This window comes from Xyrauchen texanus, chromosome 34 (assembly GCF_025860055.1).
Source record: "Xyrauchen texanus isolate HMW12.3.18 chromosome 34, RBS_HiC_50CHRs, whole genome shotgun sequence".
Taxonomy (NCBI): Eukaryota; Metazoa; Chordata; class Actinopteri; order Cypriniformes; family Catostomidae; genus Xyrauchen; species Xyrauchen texanus.
The window spans coordinates 14,245,642-14,267,610 of record NC_068309.1 but is presented as its reverse complement, the minus strand read 5'-3'; the positions used below and the strand labels follow the sequence as shown (position 1 = coordinate 14,267,610).

At 41.4% G+C, this 21,969-nt stretch overlaps 1 protein-coding gene across 2 annotated transcripts in view; it reads right to left on the bottom strand.

The window, feature by feature from the left end:
- LOC127628225 (retinoic acid receptor RXR-alpha-A) overlaps positions 1-21,387 on the bottom strand; it is a 204,619-nt gene extending 183,232 nt beyond the window's left edge. For both annotated transcript variants that reach the window (XM_052104994.1, XM_052104996.1), the window contains exon 1: positions 21,288-21,387. In XM_052104994.1, the coding sequence (XP_051960954.1) occupies positions 21,288-21,318 (31 nt within the window). In that variant the 5' untranslated portion in view covers positions 21,319-21,387. The remainder of the gene's footprint in view (positions 1-21,287) is intronic.
- Between the last annotated feature and the right edge of the window lie 582 nt (positions 21,388-21,969).

The window sequence follows — 21,969 nt, the reverse complement described above, 5'->3', positions numbered from 1 at the left end:
CGACGCATCCACCTCCACCACAAACTGACATGAAGGGTCAGGAGAATTCAGAATAGGGGCGGTAGTAGGGGCCTGGATAGCTCAGCGAGTATTGATGCTGACTATCACCCCTGGAGTCATGAGTTCTGAGTGACTCCAACCAGGTCTCCTAAGCAACCAAATTGGCCTGGTTGTTTTTGCCCTCCACCACCTGGATTGAGGTGTGTAACCACACCACCACGAGGACCTACTAAGTATTGGCAATTGGGCATTACAAATTCTGAGAAAAGGGGATACATATACAAATAACGGTGGTAGTAAACCACTTCAGCCCACGGAGACCAACTAAAATCTGTGCGGGTGGAGGTGAGATCTGTAATCGGCGTGGCACAAAACGGTTGACCGTGTCTCTGGGCATAACCAAATATTCGAAGTGCTGCTACGGGTGTTAAAAGCCATCTTCCACTCATCCCCCTCCCTAATCTGGACAAGGTGATACATATTGCGTAAGTCCAATTTCGTAAAGACTGCGCTCCCTGCAAGAGTTCAAATGCTGAAGACATCAATGGCAAAGGATAATGATTCTTCACTGTGATGTCATTCATGCAAGGTCTAAGCGAGCCATCCTTCTACTCCACAAAGAATAAACCCGACCCTGAAGGAGAAGAGGAAGAGATCCTTTGTGTGTGTGTGAGTGTGTGTGTGAGCGTGTATTTATCACTTTGTGGGGACCAAATGTCCCCATAAGGATAGTAAAACCATACATGAACAATCTAACATGGCTTATATGGCCGACAATTTTTGTGTCACAGTGTAAACGTTTTTCCTTTATCAGGTTAAGGTCATAAACGGTTTAAGCAAAAAACAATCAGCACAGATTTGTTTCACATTACTCAATTTTCAATTTCTTGTTGTATTTACCGTAGTTCTACTGACTTATCTAATGTGCGCAAATGTTGTGCACATTTTATTTATGTTTGATGGCAAAGGCGGGGAATAATCAAATGATTTGTAATCTCTAATCTAATCTCTAAATTTCTTATGTTATTTTTTTTATAAGATGATTTTTTTTTATAGTATCAGCATATTGCTGTGCATATAAAGCTGCTCATTGCCCGCTTAAATACAGTAGCTTTAATTAGTTAGAGTAGCTTTACTGTTTAACTCTTTAAAATAGCTTGTAGTTTGACAAGCAAAATTTATAAAGTAGCTTCTCCAATTCTAGTGTTTAGCTCATTTGGACTCTGCTCTGAAGGTTTTCATACAATGAAATAAACTCAGACCATTATCCCTTAATCTCACCAAGTGATGAAGTGAAAAGTGGTGCACAGACTTGCCACATGAGTCCAGTTAAACTGTATTTCTTTATGTGCTTATTCAGGCTCCTGATGAACTGCTCTGTGGTCTTCACTGGGAGCCTGAATCCCTAAAAGACAGTCTGCTTTTCACATTAACCAGACTTACCAGCTCTTCAACAAGCTGTACATTTTGGGCATTGTGTAAATAAAGCTATAAACATTTTGGGTATGAGTATAAATTAAGTATATAAAAGTCTTTGTTACTCACTGTGCTTCAAAAATAAAAAATAAATCAACAAAAATTAAAAGTTGATAATATGAGGCAGTTATGGGTGAAAATATTATATGTACCTTTGGTTACAAGGAAACATCCGTTAAAATCAAATCAATATATTGACAAACGTCAAAGTATTACAACTGTGGACAAACAAGCAAGTAAAACAAGAAGCACTGAATACATGAAAACATAACAACAAAGAAAGGCTTTGTGATCTGTTTATAGGCTACTGTACGTTCAGAATGGAATACTAGCATTCTGCTTATTGCATACTATGCAGTATATGGCCTACTGTATGCTGCCTACTATTTCCAACTATTTTCGAGTTAATTCCGGGGAATAGCAGGATAGTTTGCGATTTTGAGCCAAACAACTTTGCCTATGGAGAAGATGAGACCATGAAGAATTTCTAAATTGTGTAGCACTGCACGTTGTGTTATGTTCTTTCTTTACAAGAAACGACTGTAACTATAGCTGAAACTATACTTTTTCATCAATACTGAGCCCAATAACCTTCCCAGAGACCAGCCGCCCTCACCATCGTAACACTTAGAGAGTGCTGAGTGTGAATTCAACATGACAGGGCCACTGCTGCCCAGAGTCTAAACTCTCAAGAGAGCAGAGCCAGATGAGAAACTACAGTCTCCATTTCAAGTAGCGTAAATGAATAGTTCACCAAAAATGAAATTCTGTCATCATTTACTCAAACCTCATGTCATTCCAAACCTATATGCTCTTCTTTTTTCTGTGAAAAACAAAAGTAGAAACATTTTTAAAGAGTATTCACACAGCTCTTTCATAAAGCAACATTTCAAAGCTAAAAAGAAAATAAAACACACCAAAAAAAGCATGATAAAAGTATCATAAAAGTAGCCAATACGTCTTGTGTGCTATATTCCAAGACTTCTGAATCAAGGAATAGACCGAATTTGAAGTCATTATTCACTGATACATTTTATGTCCGTTAAAGCTTGCGTCTAGCCTGTGTTGGCTTCCAGGATTTAAAACATGCGTCATGTTAGGCTACTCGACACACATGTAAATGACAACAGTTCCACAGTAAGCACATTAACACTGATCTTTTTAAAGACTCTTTTTAAAGACTCTCCTCTGGTCCAGAGCATCTCTTTTCTCGGCATAAATTTAGACTCGGTCTCACTTACAGCGCGCCGCACAAGTGAGTGTGCGCAGTCAGTGCTGAACTGCCTGAGTGCGTTCAGACCAGGCACAGCGGTTCCACTCAGACAACACATCGACAGTAGCGTATATAAATTGTTAAGGCGGCGTTCGCTCTCGTCACATGTCGCAACTCACCTGCCATCTCCTCCTTTGGATTCAGCAGTGGCTGAGGTCGCTGCGTGCCACTCATGTCCCGGGCAACCTCAATGCCACAGCGGACATGCTGTCACGGCAGGTAGCGCTCAGCAGAGAGTGGAGACTCAGGTTGTCCAGCTGAATTGGGGTCGGTTCGGCAGAGCACAGGTAGATCTGTTTGCCTCCCGAGAATCCACCCACTGCCCGCTCTGGTACTCTCTGACGAAAGCCCCCCTTGGCACAGACGCGCTGGCACACTGCTGGCCCCCGGGGCTGTGCAAGTATGCATTTCCCCCAGTGAGCCTACTTGCACAAGTCCTGTGCAAATTCAGGGAGGACGAGGAACAAGTCACTTTCATGGCCCCTTACTGGCCCAGTCGGACTTGGTTCTCGGATCTCATGCTTCTCACGACAGCACCTCCCTGGCGGATTCCCCTGAGGAACGACCTTCTTTCTCAGTGGAATCCGCCAGGGAGGTGCCGGGGCACCCTCTATTATACACGGCCAGACCTCTGGAACCTCCACATCTGGCCCTTGGATGGGATGCGGAAGACCGGTCTACCACCAGCCATCGTAGGCACGATAACTCAAGTCAGAGCTCCCTCTACCAGGCAGCTTTATGACCTAAAGTGGTGCTTATTCGCAAATTGGTGTTCTTCCGGTTCTGAAGACCCACAGAGGTGCGCAGTCATGTCAGTGCTCTCATTCCTGCAGGAGATGCTGGAGGGGCGGCTGTCCCCCTCCACCTTGAAGGTTTATGTAGCCGCCATAGCGGCTCACCAAGACGCAGTGGATGGTAAGTCGTTAGGGAAGCACAACCTGATCATCAGGTTCCTTAGAGGTGTCAGGAGGCTGAACCCTACTAGGCCATGCGTGTTCCCCTCATGGGATCTCTTCGTGGTCCTCTTGCGCCTTCGGATAGCCCTGTTTGAGCCACTAGAGTCAGTGGAACTAAAGGCCCTCTCCTTGAAAACTGACCTCCTGATCTCGCTCACTTCCAACAAGCGGGTTGGGGACCTGCAAGCATTCTCTGTCAGCGACACTTGCCTAGAGTTTGGTTAGGCAGATTCTCATGTCATCCTGAGACCCCGACCGGGCTACGTGCCCAAGGTTCCTACGACCCCTTTCAGGGATCAGGTGGTGAAGCTGCAAGCGCTGCCCCAGGAGGAGGCAGACCCAGCCTTAGCTTTGCTGTGTCCTACTACCACGCCACCTCCATATGTGGCTGGTAAGCCCATGTGACCTATTTTGCCACGTGTTAACCTCCCCTGCTGGGCAGGATGTGGTCTCCGTGGGGTCTTTCCCCCCTGAAAGAATAGGATAGGAAAAGAACACCTTCCCCGATGTGTATTATAGCGTTAGATTGCCCCAGCCGCATCTAACAATCTATGGAGAGAAACAGAGAGGGAAAAGGCTGTGGCTGGTGCGGCCTGCTCCCATGCTAGTTATGTTGCTTCCCCCCTCAGGGTTGTGGGGAACTACATGACGTCTTTTGGGGCATTGGGGTAGGTTACGTGCAGTCTGATTCACCTGCTATTTTTGCAAGCAGCAGCTTGCTCGCACCTGCATCAGCAGTCCATGTAACATGGTTCAGTATTGTGGCGTTTTTAGATAGGGATCCCTAGTGTGACGACATTGACACAACGTCGAGTGAGTGACAGAAGGGGAACGTCTCGGTTACTGTCTGTGGCAGCGGGGGCGTGGTCAAGTGTCCGCCTGGAGAGAGAAAGCACGGTTTCTGGTTACAGTGAACACGAGGAGAGCGGCATAAAAGAGCGACATAGCCAGCAGATTGGGAGTCAGGATCAGAGAGAGAGTTCTGTGAACACTGATTATTTTATAAAGCTGAAACCATATGTGTGAAACTGAAGCTGTCATCTAGCGTGAAAGCCCAAATAAAAGACTACTCACTTGAGTTAAAGGAACCTGTTGTCCGCTGTTATTCGTGGAGGCATTATACCAGGGGTGCCCAATACGTCGATCGCGATCTACCAGTCGATCGCAAAGGCAATGCTGGTAGATCGCACAAAATTTAAATGTACTTTCGTTAAATTTTAATAAAAATAAATATAATGTCTTTCCTTCTTTTAGTTTCTGTCTGACTTGCACTTGATGAGTAAATATTGACCAGGCGAGGTTTTGTTTATTCAGTTTCCATGACAGCTAGGTTTGCGCATACACGTGTTCCAATGACTTTTGAGAACAGAGCGCGAAATTGCGATACTACTGCCCGGATTAGGCAAAACTGAATGGAATCAGACAGAAACCTCGCCTGGTCAATATTTACTCATCATCAGAATGAGGTAAATGCCCTGGCTATTGTAATCTATTGTGCTGTAGGTGTTTTGGGTTTAGTTTTAAAACTGAATGATATCAACACTGAACATTATTATATATTTTTGTATTAATTAGAAGATGAATTCCATTAAGGGATACATGCAGTAGTCCCAACAAGCCTTTTCTTATTGTAAATGAAACTGTGTTTTTTAGTTGGTAGATTGGTCATTTAAAAGTAGATCATCACACAAAAAAGTGTGGGCACCTCTGCATTACACTGTCGTAACCATGTTCCCTGATGGAGGGAAAGAGACATTGTGTCCCTCTTGCCGCAACACTGTAATAGCTGCTGAAATGACCGGGACCTTACTCTCGGCTCCTCAGCTCAAAACCTGTCTGAACAGATGCACGCTGCCCTCCTTTTATACCTGTATGTCCGGGTGAGGGGCATAGAAATTCTGTTCGCCAATTCTCATAGGCCTTTTCTCAACGATAAGAGGTAACCGAGGCTCTCAAGAGAGAGCCCTAGTGTCACTACATCGACACAACGTATCGTTCCCTCCATCAGGGAACAGCGGTTATGACAGTAACCGAGACAATATATTTTTTTACATTTCTTTGGTTAGGTAAAATTATTTAATAAATACATTATTCAGAGAATAATTCAGAAGTAGATACATATGTATAAACATATTACTAATTTCAAAGGGTGGAACTATGGCTGCCTGTTTTGTAGTCTGCAGTTTATTTCAAAGCTACCATATAATAGATATGACATTAACCACTGGTCTCTAATTTAATTTCCCTTTAAATGCTGCACTGCTGCATAAGTTCATCGTGATCAATACAAATAAAAAAAAAATTTTTTTTTACCATCTTCATTTCAAAATTACATCATGCTGGAACATTGATTGATTCTGTGTCATTATTTATTGTTTCACAGGCAGTAATTAGACTGTCCTTTGACTTTGATGTTGTGAGAGCGCTGTTTCTTTCCTTCCTGTTTTTTCTTCCTTGCCAGCCACCAAATCTATAATTATTTAAATAATAACTGCAATGATTTATTTGATTAAACCTTATACACTGTAAAATATACATATATATGTTCTTATTGTAGTTCATTTTGACCACTTCGGTTAAGCATCAGATTTCACTCGCTCTCGATGAATAATATTATGTCTCGTCTTTAAATAGGACATTCTTTGTGGTATACCACAGCACCTATTCAACTCTGGTAGAACCCATGAGCACATTCAAACAAAGCACATTTGGAAATCATTACAAATTAGCCGCTGAATGGAGCTCATGGATGGGAAACTGGGTTTAGGGGGTTTATAGGGAAGTTGATGAACATATTTAGAGGAGTCAGTTCATTACTCTTGGCTGAAAGAAACAAGTACGCTCAAAGCAATCTCAGTTTACTCACAGTCATCGCTGAGCGTGGTGTACCAAGCCAAACTAGGGAGTTTACACAACCTTAAAAGAGCAATCAACAGAGTGCTTAACACTACCCCCTGAGCCAAAAACATGTTATTATGATAGTAAAGTAACCACAACGTACAAACATAGGCTGAGTTTCACTTTGGCTGGTGGGGCACAGAAGCCACATCACAAAAATTAGGCTTTTTATTGCAGTATGTATGACATAGCATACATACACTCAAAGGTGCACTCAGTAATATTTTGTTTATTTATTGTGCTGGTCAAAAGACTGAATAGAATTAGACTTACACTGACACCTAGGGGCATGGATGCAGCCAGTAGCTGTGTTAACCACCACACAGTTGCATGGGGCCCCAAGGAGTAACCTGCTGTTCTGTATTCACGGGCGGATTCGCTGTTTTCAGCGGTTACAGAGCGGTTGATGTGCATTGTGAAGGCAAAGTGCTTCAGATTCACATATTCACACAATTCTAAACATTTGAAACATCTCAAAGTTATTTATATATATATATATATATATATATATATATATATATATATATATATATATATATATATATATATATATATATATATATATTAATATAATGCTGAATATATTTTGGCTGTATATAAATATATATATATATATATATATATATACAGGTGAAACTCGAAAAATTAGAATATCGTGCAAAAGTTCATTAATTTCAGTAATTTAACTTAAAAGGTGAAACTAATATATTATATAGACTCATTACAAGCAAAGTAAGATATTTCAAGCCTTTATTTGATATAATTTTGATGATTATGGCTTACAGCTTATGAAAACCCCAAATTCAGAATCTCAGAAAATTAGAATATTGTGAAAAGGTTCAGTATTGTAGGCTCAAAGTGTCACACTCTAATCAGCTAAACACCTGCAAAGGGTTCCTGAGCCTTTAAATGGTCTCTCAGTCTGGTTCAGTTGAATTCACAATTATGGGGAAGACTGCTGACCTGACAGTTGTGCAGAAAACCATCATTGACACCCTCCACAAGGAGGGAAAGCCTCAAAAGGTAATTGCAAAAGAAGTTGGATGTTCTCAAAGTGCTGTATCAAAGCACATTAATAGAAAGTTAAGTGGAAGGGAAAAGTGTGGAAGAAAAAGGTGCACAAGCAGCAGGGATGACCGTAGCCTGGAGAGGATTGTCAGGAAAAGGCCATTCAAATGTGTGGGGAGCTTCACAAGGAGTGGACTGAGGCTGGAGTTACTGCATCAAGAGCCACCACACACAGACGGGTCCTGGACATGGGCTTCAAATGTCAAACGTCTTACCTGGGCTAAAGAAAAAAAGAACTGGTCTGTTGCTCAGTGGTCCAAAGTCCTCTTTTCTGATGAGAGCAAATTTTGCATCTCATTTGGAAACCAAGGTCCCAGAGTCTGGAGGAAGAATGGAGAGGCACACAATCCAAGATGCTTGAAGTCCAGTGTGAAATTTCCACAGTCTGTGTTGGTTTGGGGAGCCATGTCATCGGCTGGTGTTGGTCCACTGTGCTTAATTAAGTCCAGAGTCAACGCAGCCGTCTACCGGGACATTTTAGAGCACTTCATGCTTCCTTCAGCAGACAAGCTTTATGGAGATGCTGACTTCATTTTCCAGCAGGACTTGGCACCTGCCCACACTGCCAAAAGTACCAAAACCTGGTTCAATGACCATGGTATTACTGTGCTTGATTGGCCAGCAAACTCGCCTGACCTGAACCCCCCAAGAGAAAGATGAGAGACATGAGACCAAACAATGCAGAAGAGCTGAAGGCCGCTATTGAAGCATCTTGGTCTTCCATAACACCTCAGCAGTGCCGCAGGCTGATAGCATCCATGCCACGCCGCATTGAGGCAGTAATTAATGCAAAAGGGGCCCAAACCAAGTACTGAGTACATATGCATGATTATACTTTTCAGAGGGCCGACATTTCTGTATTTAAAATCCTTTTTTTTTATTGATTTCATGTAATATTCTAATTTTCTGAGATTCTGAATTTGGGGTTTTCATAAGCTGTAAGCCATAATCATCAAAATTATAACAAATAAAGGCTTGAAATATCTTAATTTGCTTGTAATGAGTCTATATAATACAGGTCCTTCTCAAAAAATTAGCATATTGTGATAAAGGTCATTATTTTCCATAATGTAATGATAAAAATTAAACTTTCATATATTTTAGATTCATTGCACACCAACTGAAATATTTCAGGTCTTTTATTGTTTTAATACTGATGATTTTGGCATACAGCTCAAGAAAACCCAAAATTCCTATCTCAAAAAATTAGCATATCATGAAAAGGGTCTCTAAACAAGCTATTAACCTAATCATCTGAATCAACTAATTAACTCTAAACACCTGCAAAAGATTCCTGAGGCTTTTAAAAACTCCCAGCCTGTTTCATTACTCAAAAACGCAATCATGGGTAAGACTGCCGACCTGACTGCTGTCCAGAAGGCCATCATTGACACCCTCAAGCAAGAGGGTAAGACACAGAAAGAAATTTCTGAACAAATAGGCTGTTCCCAGAGTGCTGTATCAAGGCACCTCAGTGGGAAGTCTGTGGGAAGGCAAAAGTGTGGCAAAAACGCTGCACAATGAGAAGAGGTGACCGGACCCTGAGGAAGATTGTGGAGAAGGACCGATTCCAGACCTTGGGGGACCTCGCGGAAGCAGTGGACTGAGTCTGGTGTAGAAACATCCCAGCATTCCCCAAGTCAAGCCACTTTTGAACCAGAAACAGCGGCAGAAGCGCCTGACCTGGGCTACAGAGAAGCAGCACTGGACTGTTGCTCAGTGGTCCAAAGTACTTTTTCGGATGAAAGCAAATTTTGCATGTCATTTGGAAATCAAGGTGCCAGAGACTGGAGGAAGACTGGGGAGAAGGAAATGCCAAAATGCCTGAAGTCCAGTGTCAAGTACCCACAGTCAGTGATGGTCTGGGGTGCCATGTCAGCTGCTGGTGTTGGTCCACTGTGTTTTATCAAGGGCAGGGTCAATGCAGCTAGCTATCAGGAGATTTTGGAGCACTTCATGCTTCCATCTGCTGAAAAGCTTTATGGAGATGAAGATTTCATTTTTCAGCACGACCTGGCACCTGCTCACAGTGCCAAAACCACTGGTAAATGGTTTACTGACCATGGTATTACTGTGCTCAATTGGCCTGCCAACTCTCCTGACCTGAACCCCATAGAGAATCTGTGGGATATTGTGAAGAGAAAGTTGAGAGACATAAGACCCAACACTCTGGATGAGCTTAAGGCCGCTATCGAAGCATCCTGGGCCTCCATAACACCTCAGCAGTGCCACAGGCTGATTGCCTCCATGCCACGCCGCATTGAAGCAGTCATTTCTGCAAAAGGATTCCCGACCAAGTATTGAGTGCATAACTGAACATAATTATTTGAAGGTTGACTTTTTTTGGTATTAAAAACACTTCTTTTATTGGTCGGATGAAATATGCAAATTTTTGAGATAGGAATTTTGGGTTTTCATGAGCTGTATGCCAAAATCATCAGTATTAAAACAATAAAAGACCTGAAATATTTCAGTTGGTGTGCAATGAATCTAAAATATATGAAAGTTTAATTATATTAGTTTCACCTTTTAAGTTGAATTACTGAAATTAATGAACTTTTGCACAATATTCTAATTTTTCGAGTTTCACCTGTATATATATACGGCCAAAATATATTCAGCATTATATTAAAATAATAAATTTGTAGTTAACTTCTAGTTAAAATAAGTGATTTTAGTGCACATTTGTTTTATATATATATGTAGGTAAACTTTTTATTAATGTATTGTTGTGTTGGTGCATACAAATTATATTTATTATATTTATTTAAATTCCATTCTTCCTTGTGTTTATTTAGTGCAAAATGTTATTTTTATTTCATTAAACATTTTGAGTCCACTTGGCTACAATGGTTGTTAGGATGAATCAAAATAAGATTTATAATCACTTTTATGTCATTTCTGAGCAAAACATTTAATAAAATAAATAATAATAATAGTAATTTTTTATCAAGACATGTTTTTGTCATGTTTATTCTGTTGGTTCATGTTTTTATGTCTTTTATTTAGAAAATCTAGTTCCTGTTTTATGTCATGTGTTCCCTAGTTATGTGATTCCTGTTTCCCTCATGTAATCTTGTCATGTGTTTCCCCTGTTCATGTGTCTTGTTGTCATTGGTTGATAACTTTGTTATTAGTCTTGTTGGTCAGGTATTGTTAATGTAACTTTGTTGTTTTCTTCACATCAAGTCAAGTCAAGCCAAGCCAAGCCAAGCCAAGCCAAGTTTATGTCTAGTCTAATCAAGCCAAGTCAAGTTTTGTCAAGTATAGTTTTAGTCATATCTAGTTCGTGTTTATGTTAAGTACACGTTTGTAGTCAGGGTTTTGGGATTCCACGTTTGGAAAATAAACTGCACTTGGGTTTGCACTTCACCATCGTCTCTTTATCTACCTGTTTGCAGCAATGTTACAGAATACCTGACCACCATAATGAACCCAGCAGTACAGCTCCTACGCCTATGACAGGGGAATCGTCCCCTGGAAGATTATGCAGAGGACTTCTGCGATCGTGCCTGCCAGGTGGATTTTAATGAGGTGGCTCTCAAGAACTGTTTCCGTTTTGGACTAAAAGAGCATATCTCCACTTTGATGCCTGGCGGTCGCAGTTCCCTCATCCTAGCTCAGTATATCAACCTTGGCCTGCGGATTACTGGTTCTACGTTCACTGTGGCGGAGGCAAATGACGAGCCAGCATCCCAAGTCATGGTCGACGAGCCAGCGTCCCACGTTATGGTCGACCAGCCAGTGTCCCACGTCATGGTCAACGAGCCAGCGTCCCATGTCATGGTCGATGAGCTAGCGCTCATGCCTGCCACGGCCAATATTCCAATGGCCACGCCTGCCACAGCCAATGAGCTGGAAGCCTCGTCCATCCCAGGGCCGGCGTTGCCAGCCTCATTCATCTCAGAGCCAGTGTTGCCAGCCTCATCCGTTCCAGAGCCAGCATTGCCAGCCTCGTTCGTCTCAGAGCATGAGCTGCCAACTTTGTTTCCATGTTTCTGGCCATGATCACGACCACGGAGGTCGTTTCCGAGTCTCTGCCCATGTACACAACCACAGAGGTTGTTTCTGAGTCTCTGCCTATGCTCACGACCACAGATGTTGTTTACGAGTCTCTGTCCATGCCCACGACCCCAGAGGTCTCTCCAGAGTTTCAGTCCATGCCTACGACCACAGAGGTCACTCCCAAGACTCTGCTGATGTTCACGACCACTGAGGTTTTTTTCCCAGTCATCCAGGACTCTTAGTTTATAGCCTCCCACGGCTCCGACTTCCACGACTTTGCCCCACATCATGGCTGCCACGCCACAGTTCCACGTCGTGGCCCCGACACCAGAGTTCCACATCCTGGCCGCCAAGCCAGAGTTCCACATCATGGCGGCCAAGACAGAGTTTCACATCATGGTGGCCAATCCACAGTTCCATGTCGTGACCGCCACGCCACAGTTCCACGTGGTGGCCGCAAAGCCACAGTTCCACGTCGTGGCCGCCATGCCACAGTTCCACGTCGTGGCCGCCATGCCACAGTTCCACGTCGTGGCCACCAAGCCAGAGTGTCATGTCACTGCCACGCCAGAGTCAGCCTTAGGCCATGTCACGCCCAGCCTGTTCCATGCCATGTCACAGCCACGTCTGAGTCTGCTCCAAGCCATGTCACAGCCACGTTTGAGTCTGCTCCAAGCCATGTCATGCCTCAGCCTTCTCAATGCCATTTCACAGCCACGCCTCAGCCTGCTCCATGCCATGTCACAGCCACGCCTCAGCCTGCTCCATGCCATGTGACAGCCACGCCTCAGCCTGCTCCGTGCCATTTCACAGCCACGCCTCAGCCTGTTCCATGCCATGTCACAGCCACGCCTCAGCCTGCTCCATGCCATGTCTCAGCCAAGCCCCCGACTGCTCCATGCCATGTCTCAGCCAAGCCCCAGAACATGTTACAAGCAAGCCTCTGCACCACGGACCAGGCCTGCCTCTGTGCCACGGTCCAGGCCCGCCTCTGCTCCACGGTCCAGACCCTCCTCCGCTCTACCAGGGACGACCATCCCTGCAGCTCTGCCTGGGTTATCATCCCCCTCGGCTCCACCCCTCAAGCCTCTCAGTGTCTCAACTTTCCATTGGCCTTGCCCTGTTCCTATGCTCCACGCCCTGTCTCTCCTAGTCATGTGATTCCTGTTTCCCTCATGTACTCTTGTCATTTGTTTCCCGTTCATGTGTCTTGTTGTCATTGGTTGGTTACTTTGATAGTCTTGTCTTTACATTGGTTTTAGTTAATTTAGTCTTTTTATCTGGTTTTAAGTTTAGTCTTGTTATTGGTTATCTTCTTTACTTGTTAATCATGTCCTTGTATTTAAGCCCTCATGATTGCCATTGTCTTTTGTCAGGTATTGTTAATGTAACTTTGTTGTTTTTGTTTATGTCAAGTCAAGTCAAGCCATGTCAAGTTTATGTCTAGTCTAATCAAGCCAAGTCAAGTTTTGTCAAGTCTAGTTTTAGTCATATCTAGTTCATGTTTATGTTAAGTACACGTTTGTTGTCAAGGTTTTGGGATTCCACGTTTGGAAAATAGACTGCACTTGGGTTCGCACTTCATCATTGTCTCTTCATCTACCTGTTTCCGGCAATGTTACAGTTTTGAATATTGTCAACAGCCTGAAAAATATTGAGATAAGTTTTTAGATTAATCAGTCAGCCATGATTAATCTAAGCCATAGGCAAAAGTGTCTAATTATAGGTCAGTTACTGAGATTAAGCTAATAGTATTTGTCTGGTCATGTGATTCTAACATGGCTTCCCCCATGAGAGAAGATGTAGAACTAAACAACTTTTAAGGTTATTGATATGATTGGAGTGTTAATTGAATGTGAATGGTCACGATTTTATGTTTTAAAATGACTATTCATTTCTTTTAATGTAAAACTTGTTTTGTTAGGAAAAAAAAACTGAGTGCAACTTTAAAGGTGCTGTAAGTGATTTCAGCTGTTCTGCTTCCAAGAAACTGAGCCGTTGAATTAGCCATGCCCCCTCATTCCAAACCCTGCACTCCAAAGATGACAAATTAGCTTTATTGAGACCGACATCATGCAGAAATGGTTGTTTAAAACAACGACATCAAAATAGCACCCTGAACTGACAACTGTTATGAACAACATGGCTTAAAAATGGCAGTAAGCCTCAATAATTCATTGCAACTAAAATACTATGAGAACATGCAAAATGATTGACAGGTCGAAATTGTCCAAGGCCCACAGACACATTTTTATTTGCTGTTTACAGAGTCTAGAGTCTAGAAAGACAGGTGAGATATCTTACTTCATTAATATTTTTAGGGAGTAGGAAAAGTTTTTGCATACCTTTTAATGAAAAAAATCGCCTACAGCACCTTTAAGCAATGGCCCTGCATAGTGAAATGTAAAATCACAAAAAAAGCCAATTAAAATGAATTCCTACTGTAGTAAAGTTATTTTAATTACTATAAGAGTAATGTAGCCATATAGAGTATGTTCTAAAGCTTCTTTCCAAGAAAATCCAGCAGATCAAAGTGATATACCAGCTTCAAATGCATTCAATATAGTTCTCTATAAATAATAAATGTGTCATATCTGTAGTATGCAATAGTCGTCCACTCTCATCTAAAGCTGGGGTGATGTCAGAGTGTATGTATGGCTAGATTGCGTGAAGGGTGGGCGGGGGAGCGCAGCCATGTGTGAGGGATGGTTTGGGCTTCGCTGTCGTGATCTTCTGCCCCATTGATTGGCCACGTGGTTCTCTCCTCCCAGCGAAGTGTAAGCCTTCATGGTGAGCTGTCAAAGTTTATTACAGTCACACACTTCCACAATCAATAGAGCTTCATCCCGAGACATGAAGGGAAATGGAAGGAGAGAGCGAGAGAGAGAGAGAGAGAGAGAGAGAGGAAGAGGGAAGAAAAAGGACACACGGGGCAGAGAGATCAAGGGTAGAGGAGGAAGTGATCATTTGTTCATGCTTCTTTTTTAGAATGCATTAAAAGACATGCAATCTCTAAGCACGTAGAACTGCTTAGTCAGCCACACTGTCAGTGCGTCATTGACAAATTAATGGACCGTCTAGAACATTGTTCTAATATGTTGCAGACAAATTAGCCAATTAATGTTATATCGAGCTAGTGAGCCCCAAATGCTACTGATAGAATCTAAAAAAGATAGTTCACACAAAATTTTACATTCTGTACATTTAGGAAATTTTAGGCAGAATGACAGCCTCAGTCACCATTCCCTATCATAAAGTAAAAGTGAATAGTGACTACCTAACTTCTACTTTTGTATTCAATGGTAGACAGAAAGTCATATGGGTTTTGAACAACATGGGGCGGGGGGGAATAAATTATGACAGAAGTTTCATTTTTAGGGCAACTCTTAAGTTGTTCTTCTTCATAGGCTCTTCAGATCTGTGTACTGGTTTCTGGGTTCTTTAAAGCACCAGTACTTAGATTGTTTTCAAATGAACTAGAGATAAACAGTTTTTTGTGGAACTTCAATAAGTTTTCATATGACATCAGACTGTAAACACCTATGGATCTAATTGAAACTTTTTTTTTATTTGAAGACTTTATAGAAAAGCCTATTGCTCTGTCACTTTTAATTTGTCTTTTTTTAATCACTGTTTGGCAACACCCAACTGCATAAACATGAAGATGAAATCAGAAATGTGTATGTGAAAGCACAAAAATCTTGAGGTTCTGTTGCCAAACAGTGATAAAAAAAAAGACAAATTAAAAGTGACAGAGCAATAGGCTTTTCTATGATACAAGCATTTCTTTTATTATTTTCTTCCCAAACTGTGAATAATGTCCAAGGTTGTGGCATAGCTTCAACACTTCATTAGGATTTTGTTTGTCTATGAGGCTGCTGGAGAGTGAGATTGCAAAGCAGGAAAATGAGCTGATAAAAGCATGTTGTCAAGTCAAGCCCAGTTGTACGAAGTTCTCTAAGTATTAGTCACACCAATCTACACTGCGATCAAACACATTTCTGAAATTATAGTCTAGTACTTGTTTTTCACATGGCATGTGATCACCAGTGCGTATGATGAAAAGATCAGGGGCCGTATTCACAAAGAATTTTATCTTACCACTAGGAGTACTCCTAAATCGCACTAAAATATTTTAGCTAGGAGTTTTCTCTTAAAAGTTATTCACAACGCCTTTCAGACCTACTCTTGAAAAATGACAACTCCTAAACTAAGAGTGAGTCTTTGACGTCAATTCTCATGCACGAGATTCCTCGCAATGATCACGTGATTGGTTGATAGATGACAGGGCCATCATGCGGAACATAACACAGACGCAACAAATCATGGAATTACGACATCTAAATATGTCTGTGTCCTACACAAAATAATAATAGTAATGTCATCGAAATGCATATATAATGACATATTTATGCAGGCCCCAGTGTAGCCTAATTCTAAAAAGGCAGAGAGAGAGAGAAAAGTCGTGAATTAAATTAAATTAAATCAAGCAGTGGCGGCTGTTGGTCTTTCAAAGAGGGGAAGCTCATTTTCGGCCTGCATTATAAACTTATTTACCCTATTTTTTGCACTAAATCAATCTTAGGTGTTGATCTGCCCTGCTGTTTAATTCAAATTTTTTCCTCGTAAGGAAGACTTTCAAATGGCTTCGCCAAAATCAGGTCGACAATATTAGCACCGTCTGCCGTCGTGCGCAGTTTCGCCCGTGCGGCTAGCCTAGCCTACTGTATGAATTAATGAATGAACGAACGAACGAACGAACGCTCTAAAACAAAATATATTAAACTTGGTAAAACTGAAACAAGGAATGTGGTGTATAATTGTGTGAAATGTATTATGCAAATTGACTAGCAATTTACGCCAAACAAATATAAAGAAATAGGTTGCAGCAGTTTGTCTTTCGACTACACTTGAGAAATCCATGATGGGACTGGCTTGAAATAACTTCAGTGACTTCTTATAGTACAGATTACGCTGTCAATCAAAAGGAGATGCAGTCTTTCGACAGATCCTCCAATCATCACGCGGAAGCCGGAGTCGGGCCAGCCCACTCCTCATTCACCCCAGAGGCGCTGAGCGTCCGTGAGGCGAGACATAATCGCAGCATTTATCCAATGACCGTCTATTTTGAGCACTGAAAAAACTGTTCAGAGCAGCCCCATTGAAGTCAATGGGCGCTTCGGCTTCAACAGGAAATGCACTGGCGCTTCACGGGAATGTATGAGAAGTGAATCGAGTCAGCCGACCTGCTATATGTAATGTAGCTGATTCTGAACGAACTTCGTCTTCGAGATGAACGTGTTCTAACGCATTTTTAGTCAATAAATTGTTTACACAATAGTACATATTTGACCTTTATTTTTTTGACATTATAGGGGAAGCTGAGCTTCCCTTGCAGTCTTAAAGAAATCCCCACTGAAATCAAGGTAGCCTAATAATGAAAAACGACACTTGCATTAACACTTGCTTGGTTAATTGACATCCTATTAGCCTAAATAGACTACTTAAAGCAAGGAAATGTTGCTCCTATTGAAGTAATGTAATAGTTGAATGACGGTGGATTATGAACTCGCGCCAAAACGGAAAAGAAAGCCCAACTGGACACAGGATCAGTTACTGCTGCTGCAGTTGGTGCTGGAAAAAAAACCATAATAAAAGGGAAATTCGGCACTGGGATATCAAGCAAAACTAAGCGTGAGACATGGGACAGGACTTGTTTGCAGATCAATGCAGCATTCCTGCTTGTGTCGCGGACCCCGGACAACTGCGAGAGGCGGTGGTATGCGCTACAATCGCAGTCGAGGGTTGAGATTGCAGCCTTTAAACAGGCAAACATGGCAACAGGTAGGCCTATAATATTAAATATATAATATCATTATTGTTTCATGTAATTCTAAAAACTTCCTGCTTGTCATGAATGTAATGAATTATGAAACAAATGTCATTAAACAACATGCTTACATTAAAGTGTGCTTTTAAGTGTTATGTAGGCAATGCTTTTGAGTTGGTGACACTTTCCATGTATGTGTTAAGGAGGAGGATCAGCACCTAAGCCACTGAGCCACATTGCGTCGGTGGTGTATAGTGTCATTGGGTCGAGACACCAGTACGGGCCTTGAGGGTGCAACTGAACACCGGCAATATCCATAAAGCTGGCTTTGTTTCTTTGGAGTTGGCGAATGTCCAAAGGAAAACTTATGAACTGTCGAATAATATGGGGTCTACAGAATGCATTGATGGTTTGGTGGATGGATCTGCTTACCAGTGGCTGGGATATCGCTAGATCGTCGGCATTGCGCAACTGCATTTTCCCCGTTGCCAGGTAGCGAAGTGTTGTCAAACATTTCAATTCGGCACTGACTGGGTTGTTGCGATTAGTTGGCGCTGTTATTGCATCCCTCACAAGATCCACAACAATCAGTATTCCCTCACGGTTAAGGCGGTATCTTTGTAATAACTCCGTGTCATTGAGTGTCTCCAACACACTGCGTCGCACGGCTATTTTAAGATCCTTTGTGAATAGGTCTTAGTGAGTTAGGAGTCCTCTCGACTTATTTTAAGCTGTCCCAGACTTAGGTGCTACTTTTAGGGCTAAAAAGCTTCGTGAATTACTCTTAGTGAAAAAAATTAGGAGTCCTAAAGTTAGGAGTGACACGCCCATTATTTTTAGGAGTTGCTCCTAAATTCGCCAGTTAGGAGCTACTTTTAGCCTTAAAATTCTTTGTGAATACGGCCCCTGATCATTATGTGAATGAATATATGTATATCTACACACACATATAAGCACAAACACGAATAAGCACACACGCAATTGTTTGTTTTTCTATCATTGTTCTCATACTGCTCTAACAATAGAAACCGTTTCTGTATTTTTACTATAGTCTTCTATTGTACTGTATTTTATATAATCTACACTCAATGAGCACTTTATTAGGAACACTATGATCCTAATAAAGTGCTTGACGTGGTCTTAGCTGTCGTAGCCCATCCACCTCAAGGTTAAACATGTTGTACAATCTGTGATGCTTATCTACCCACTACAATTGTACAGAGTGGTTATCTGAGTTCCCATAACCTTTCTGTCCACTCGAACCAGTCTGGCCATTCTCTGTTGACCTCTCTCATAAACAAGGCATGTTCATCCATAGAACTGCCCATCACTGGATGTATTTTGTTTTTAGCACCATTCTGAGTAAACTTTAGAGACTGTTGTACATGAAAATCCCAGGAGATCAGAAGATACAGAAATACTCAAACCAGCCCATCTGGCACCAACAATCATGCCACGGTCGAAATCACAGAGATCAAATTTTGTACCTATTCTGATGATTGTTGTGAACATTAACTGAAGCTCCTGACCCATATCAAAATTATTTTATGCACTACACTGCTTCCAAACGATTGAATACGTAGGTGTACAGGTGTTCCTAATAAACTGCTAAGTGAGTGTAAATATGAACAACTACAGAGTAGACTAACCTTAACTTTAAAAGAAAACTTTTGCCATTTATTATGAAAGATTTTTTAATTTGAGGGTGGCTCTGGAGGTTTTGTCAGAATGGTTTTTTTTTTTCATATACTGACATCTATACCCTTACAAAAATCACAATGGTGAATTTTAGGCAAACTTTTCCATTGTTACTAAAGATTTGTTGCAGATTCACCATCACCAGTGAAGAGCTGCAAACTTCTGGCAAACATTTGCAATCACAAGTTTATTTGCATTTGCAAATAATGAATGACAAATTTGTGGCAAGTTTATGGCTAGTTTGCCAGAACTCAATATTTTTTTAAAGGGTATCACTGCAGCCACAATATGAAAGTCTGGTCAATTAATCAGTTAGTGGGGTGACTTGGGTAGTTTCCTGCATTTTAGGTGTTGCATACCATCCAAAACTAGCTTCCTCAAAAGTTTGACTGTCTCCAGTCCTAGTTCAGACCCCTCATAAGAAGGAAACCAAATGTTGAAGATTGGGGAGGACTAAATGTAAAAGTTAAAGAACCATTGCACCATTTTATCATTTCAAAACCCATCTTGATTGATGAAATAGTGCATCCAATTATGGAAAACCTGGAATCATTTACTCACCCTCATGTTGTTCCAAACCACTATTACTTTCTTTCTTCAGTTGAACACAAAAGGAGATGTTAGGCTGAATGTTAAGGACTGAAAGCCTCAGTCACCATTCACTTTCATTGTATGGAAAAAAAAAAGAGCAGTGTCGACATTCTTCAAAATTTCTCCATTTGTGTTCCACAGAAGAAAGAAAGTCATACAGGTTTAAGGAAAATTAAAAAAGTTATAACCCTGGCCCAATGGACATCTTTGTGTGCAACTCCACATGACTCTAGATCCATGTGTGTTCTATTTCAAAGATATTCATGATGAAATTTAGTCAACATAAAGTGAAAAGGACCTTCTTCTCCAGCCAACAAAATGTCTAAAGGTCTGATCACCATGTTCATCTGACATACAGCAGCTCAGGATGGAGTGTAATTTTACCATCGCCTCATAGAAAACACTCTCTAGATTTTGCAACAGCACTGGCCTACATTCTGAAGCACCGTGCCAGCCTTGTTACAAAATCAATACTCAACAGCCCCTCATGACAAACTTCCCAGCTCTTCCTGGTGGTATGAGAGCTCCGTAGCCTGCCAAACCTCTGTCAGATGCATATTTATGCACTAAGATTTAATTCAGCCTTTTCCTTGCACTCCATTTTCTATTTCTTTTGTCCTTATGGATGAAATCCTTGGTCTAGTGTAGTAGTTAAGCCAAAAAGCTTAGCCCACGGTCCAGCCATCACAAAAAACTATTAGGATCAGGCTGTCCACCCCTGAAATGTGAAACTTGTGGTCATTTATCTGGTTATACACTAAACACTGCTATATTTGTTTCAGGGCACAGAAATGAATAAAAGAGCATATTTATTGCTCAAAAGATCAGCAGCGGTTTGCCAAATAATATTTGCTCTTTAACTGAGTCCAACATTTTGCATTCACTGGTCTTGCTGCGAGGGAAACCTGCGTAGAAAGATTTTGTATGCCAGAAGTATGACCTTAACAGAGTCCAAGTAAAAACCAGCTCAGTCACTGTCCAACTTTAAAATGCCAACTATCACTTGATGGAAAATACATCATCCCCTCGAGACATTGCTTTATGCCTCAATGCTTGAATTCTGTACACTTCATCAAATTTTCCCAAATGTTTCCAAGTTTTTCGATCCAAATGCAATTACCTCAAACATCAACGCATTTACAGCATAAGAGAATGTTAATTATATAATTAAATGCAGCTGTTGTAATTACCAAGGATAAATATTGTGCAGCATGTAGCTCTTATGTAATGCAATATTTCTGTAGCACAATTGGTAGTACGGGGTGCTAGCAATGCCAAGATCATGGGTTTGATTCCAAGGAACACACAAACTGTTCAAATGTATACCTTAAAAATCACTGTAAGTCACTTTGGATAAAAAGTGATAAAAGCATTTGCAAATATGTAAATGCAATAAAAAAACGACCCTTGAAAGTAGAATAATTCAACATAAGACCATCCAAAATAGTTTTTCATATCACATATGTAGTTGATTGAAGTCTTGGGGACTTACCCATGTGTATATCGAGGCAGAAGGGATCCATGAGGCACAGCTAGTGCTGAGAGATGGGTTGTCTGAGAGATGAGCAGAGAGCTCTATCAGTGCTATGACAGTCTGCAGATTGTGATCTCCTTTAGATAGAGCTTCTCTCCTCCTGACATGTACCTAGGACAAAACAAAAGCTTTCTTTGAGGCTGTTCTTAAAACCACACATCCACAAAGTACCTTCCCCACCGCCCCCCGAGCGGTCATTTAAAGAATAGACTGTCCCCTGCTGCCGATCAATCTGTTAAGAACTCTCCAGTCTCTCTGAATTAGGAAATCCTGGCTTTCTTCCATTGGAAAGCTATTGAGAGTGAGCAGTACAGGATGGCTTTCCAAAACGAGACTTTCTCATGCCAAGTGGCACCTCACTGTACAATTGCATGCAATTGAGTTTTGTTACTCTGTTTTTTTTTTACGGACTTGCAATGTAAAACCTTAACAGTAAAAGAAGCTGTTTTAACCGCTCAACGATGATTTAAAGTACAATATGAGCAGTAGATAATGTGTAATTTGTCATGTTTACATCCTGCATTCATGGCACTAATGCGCTAACATGCTATATGCGGCTTATTATGCTCTGGTAACCCTCTGTTTGCAATTTATGATGACATTTGATACTACTGCAAAGATGGGTGTATAAAAGAATGTT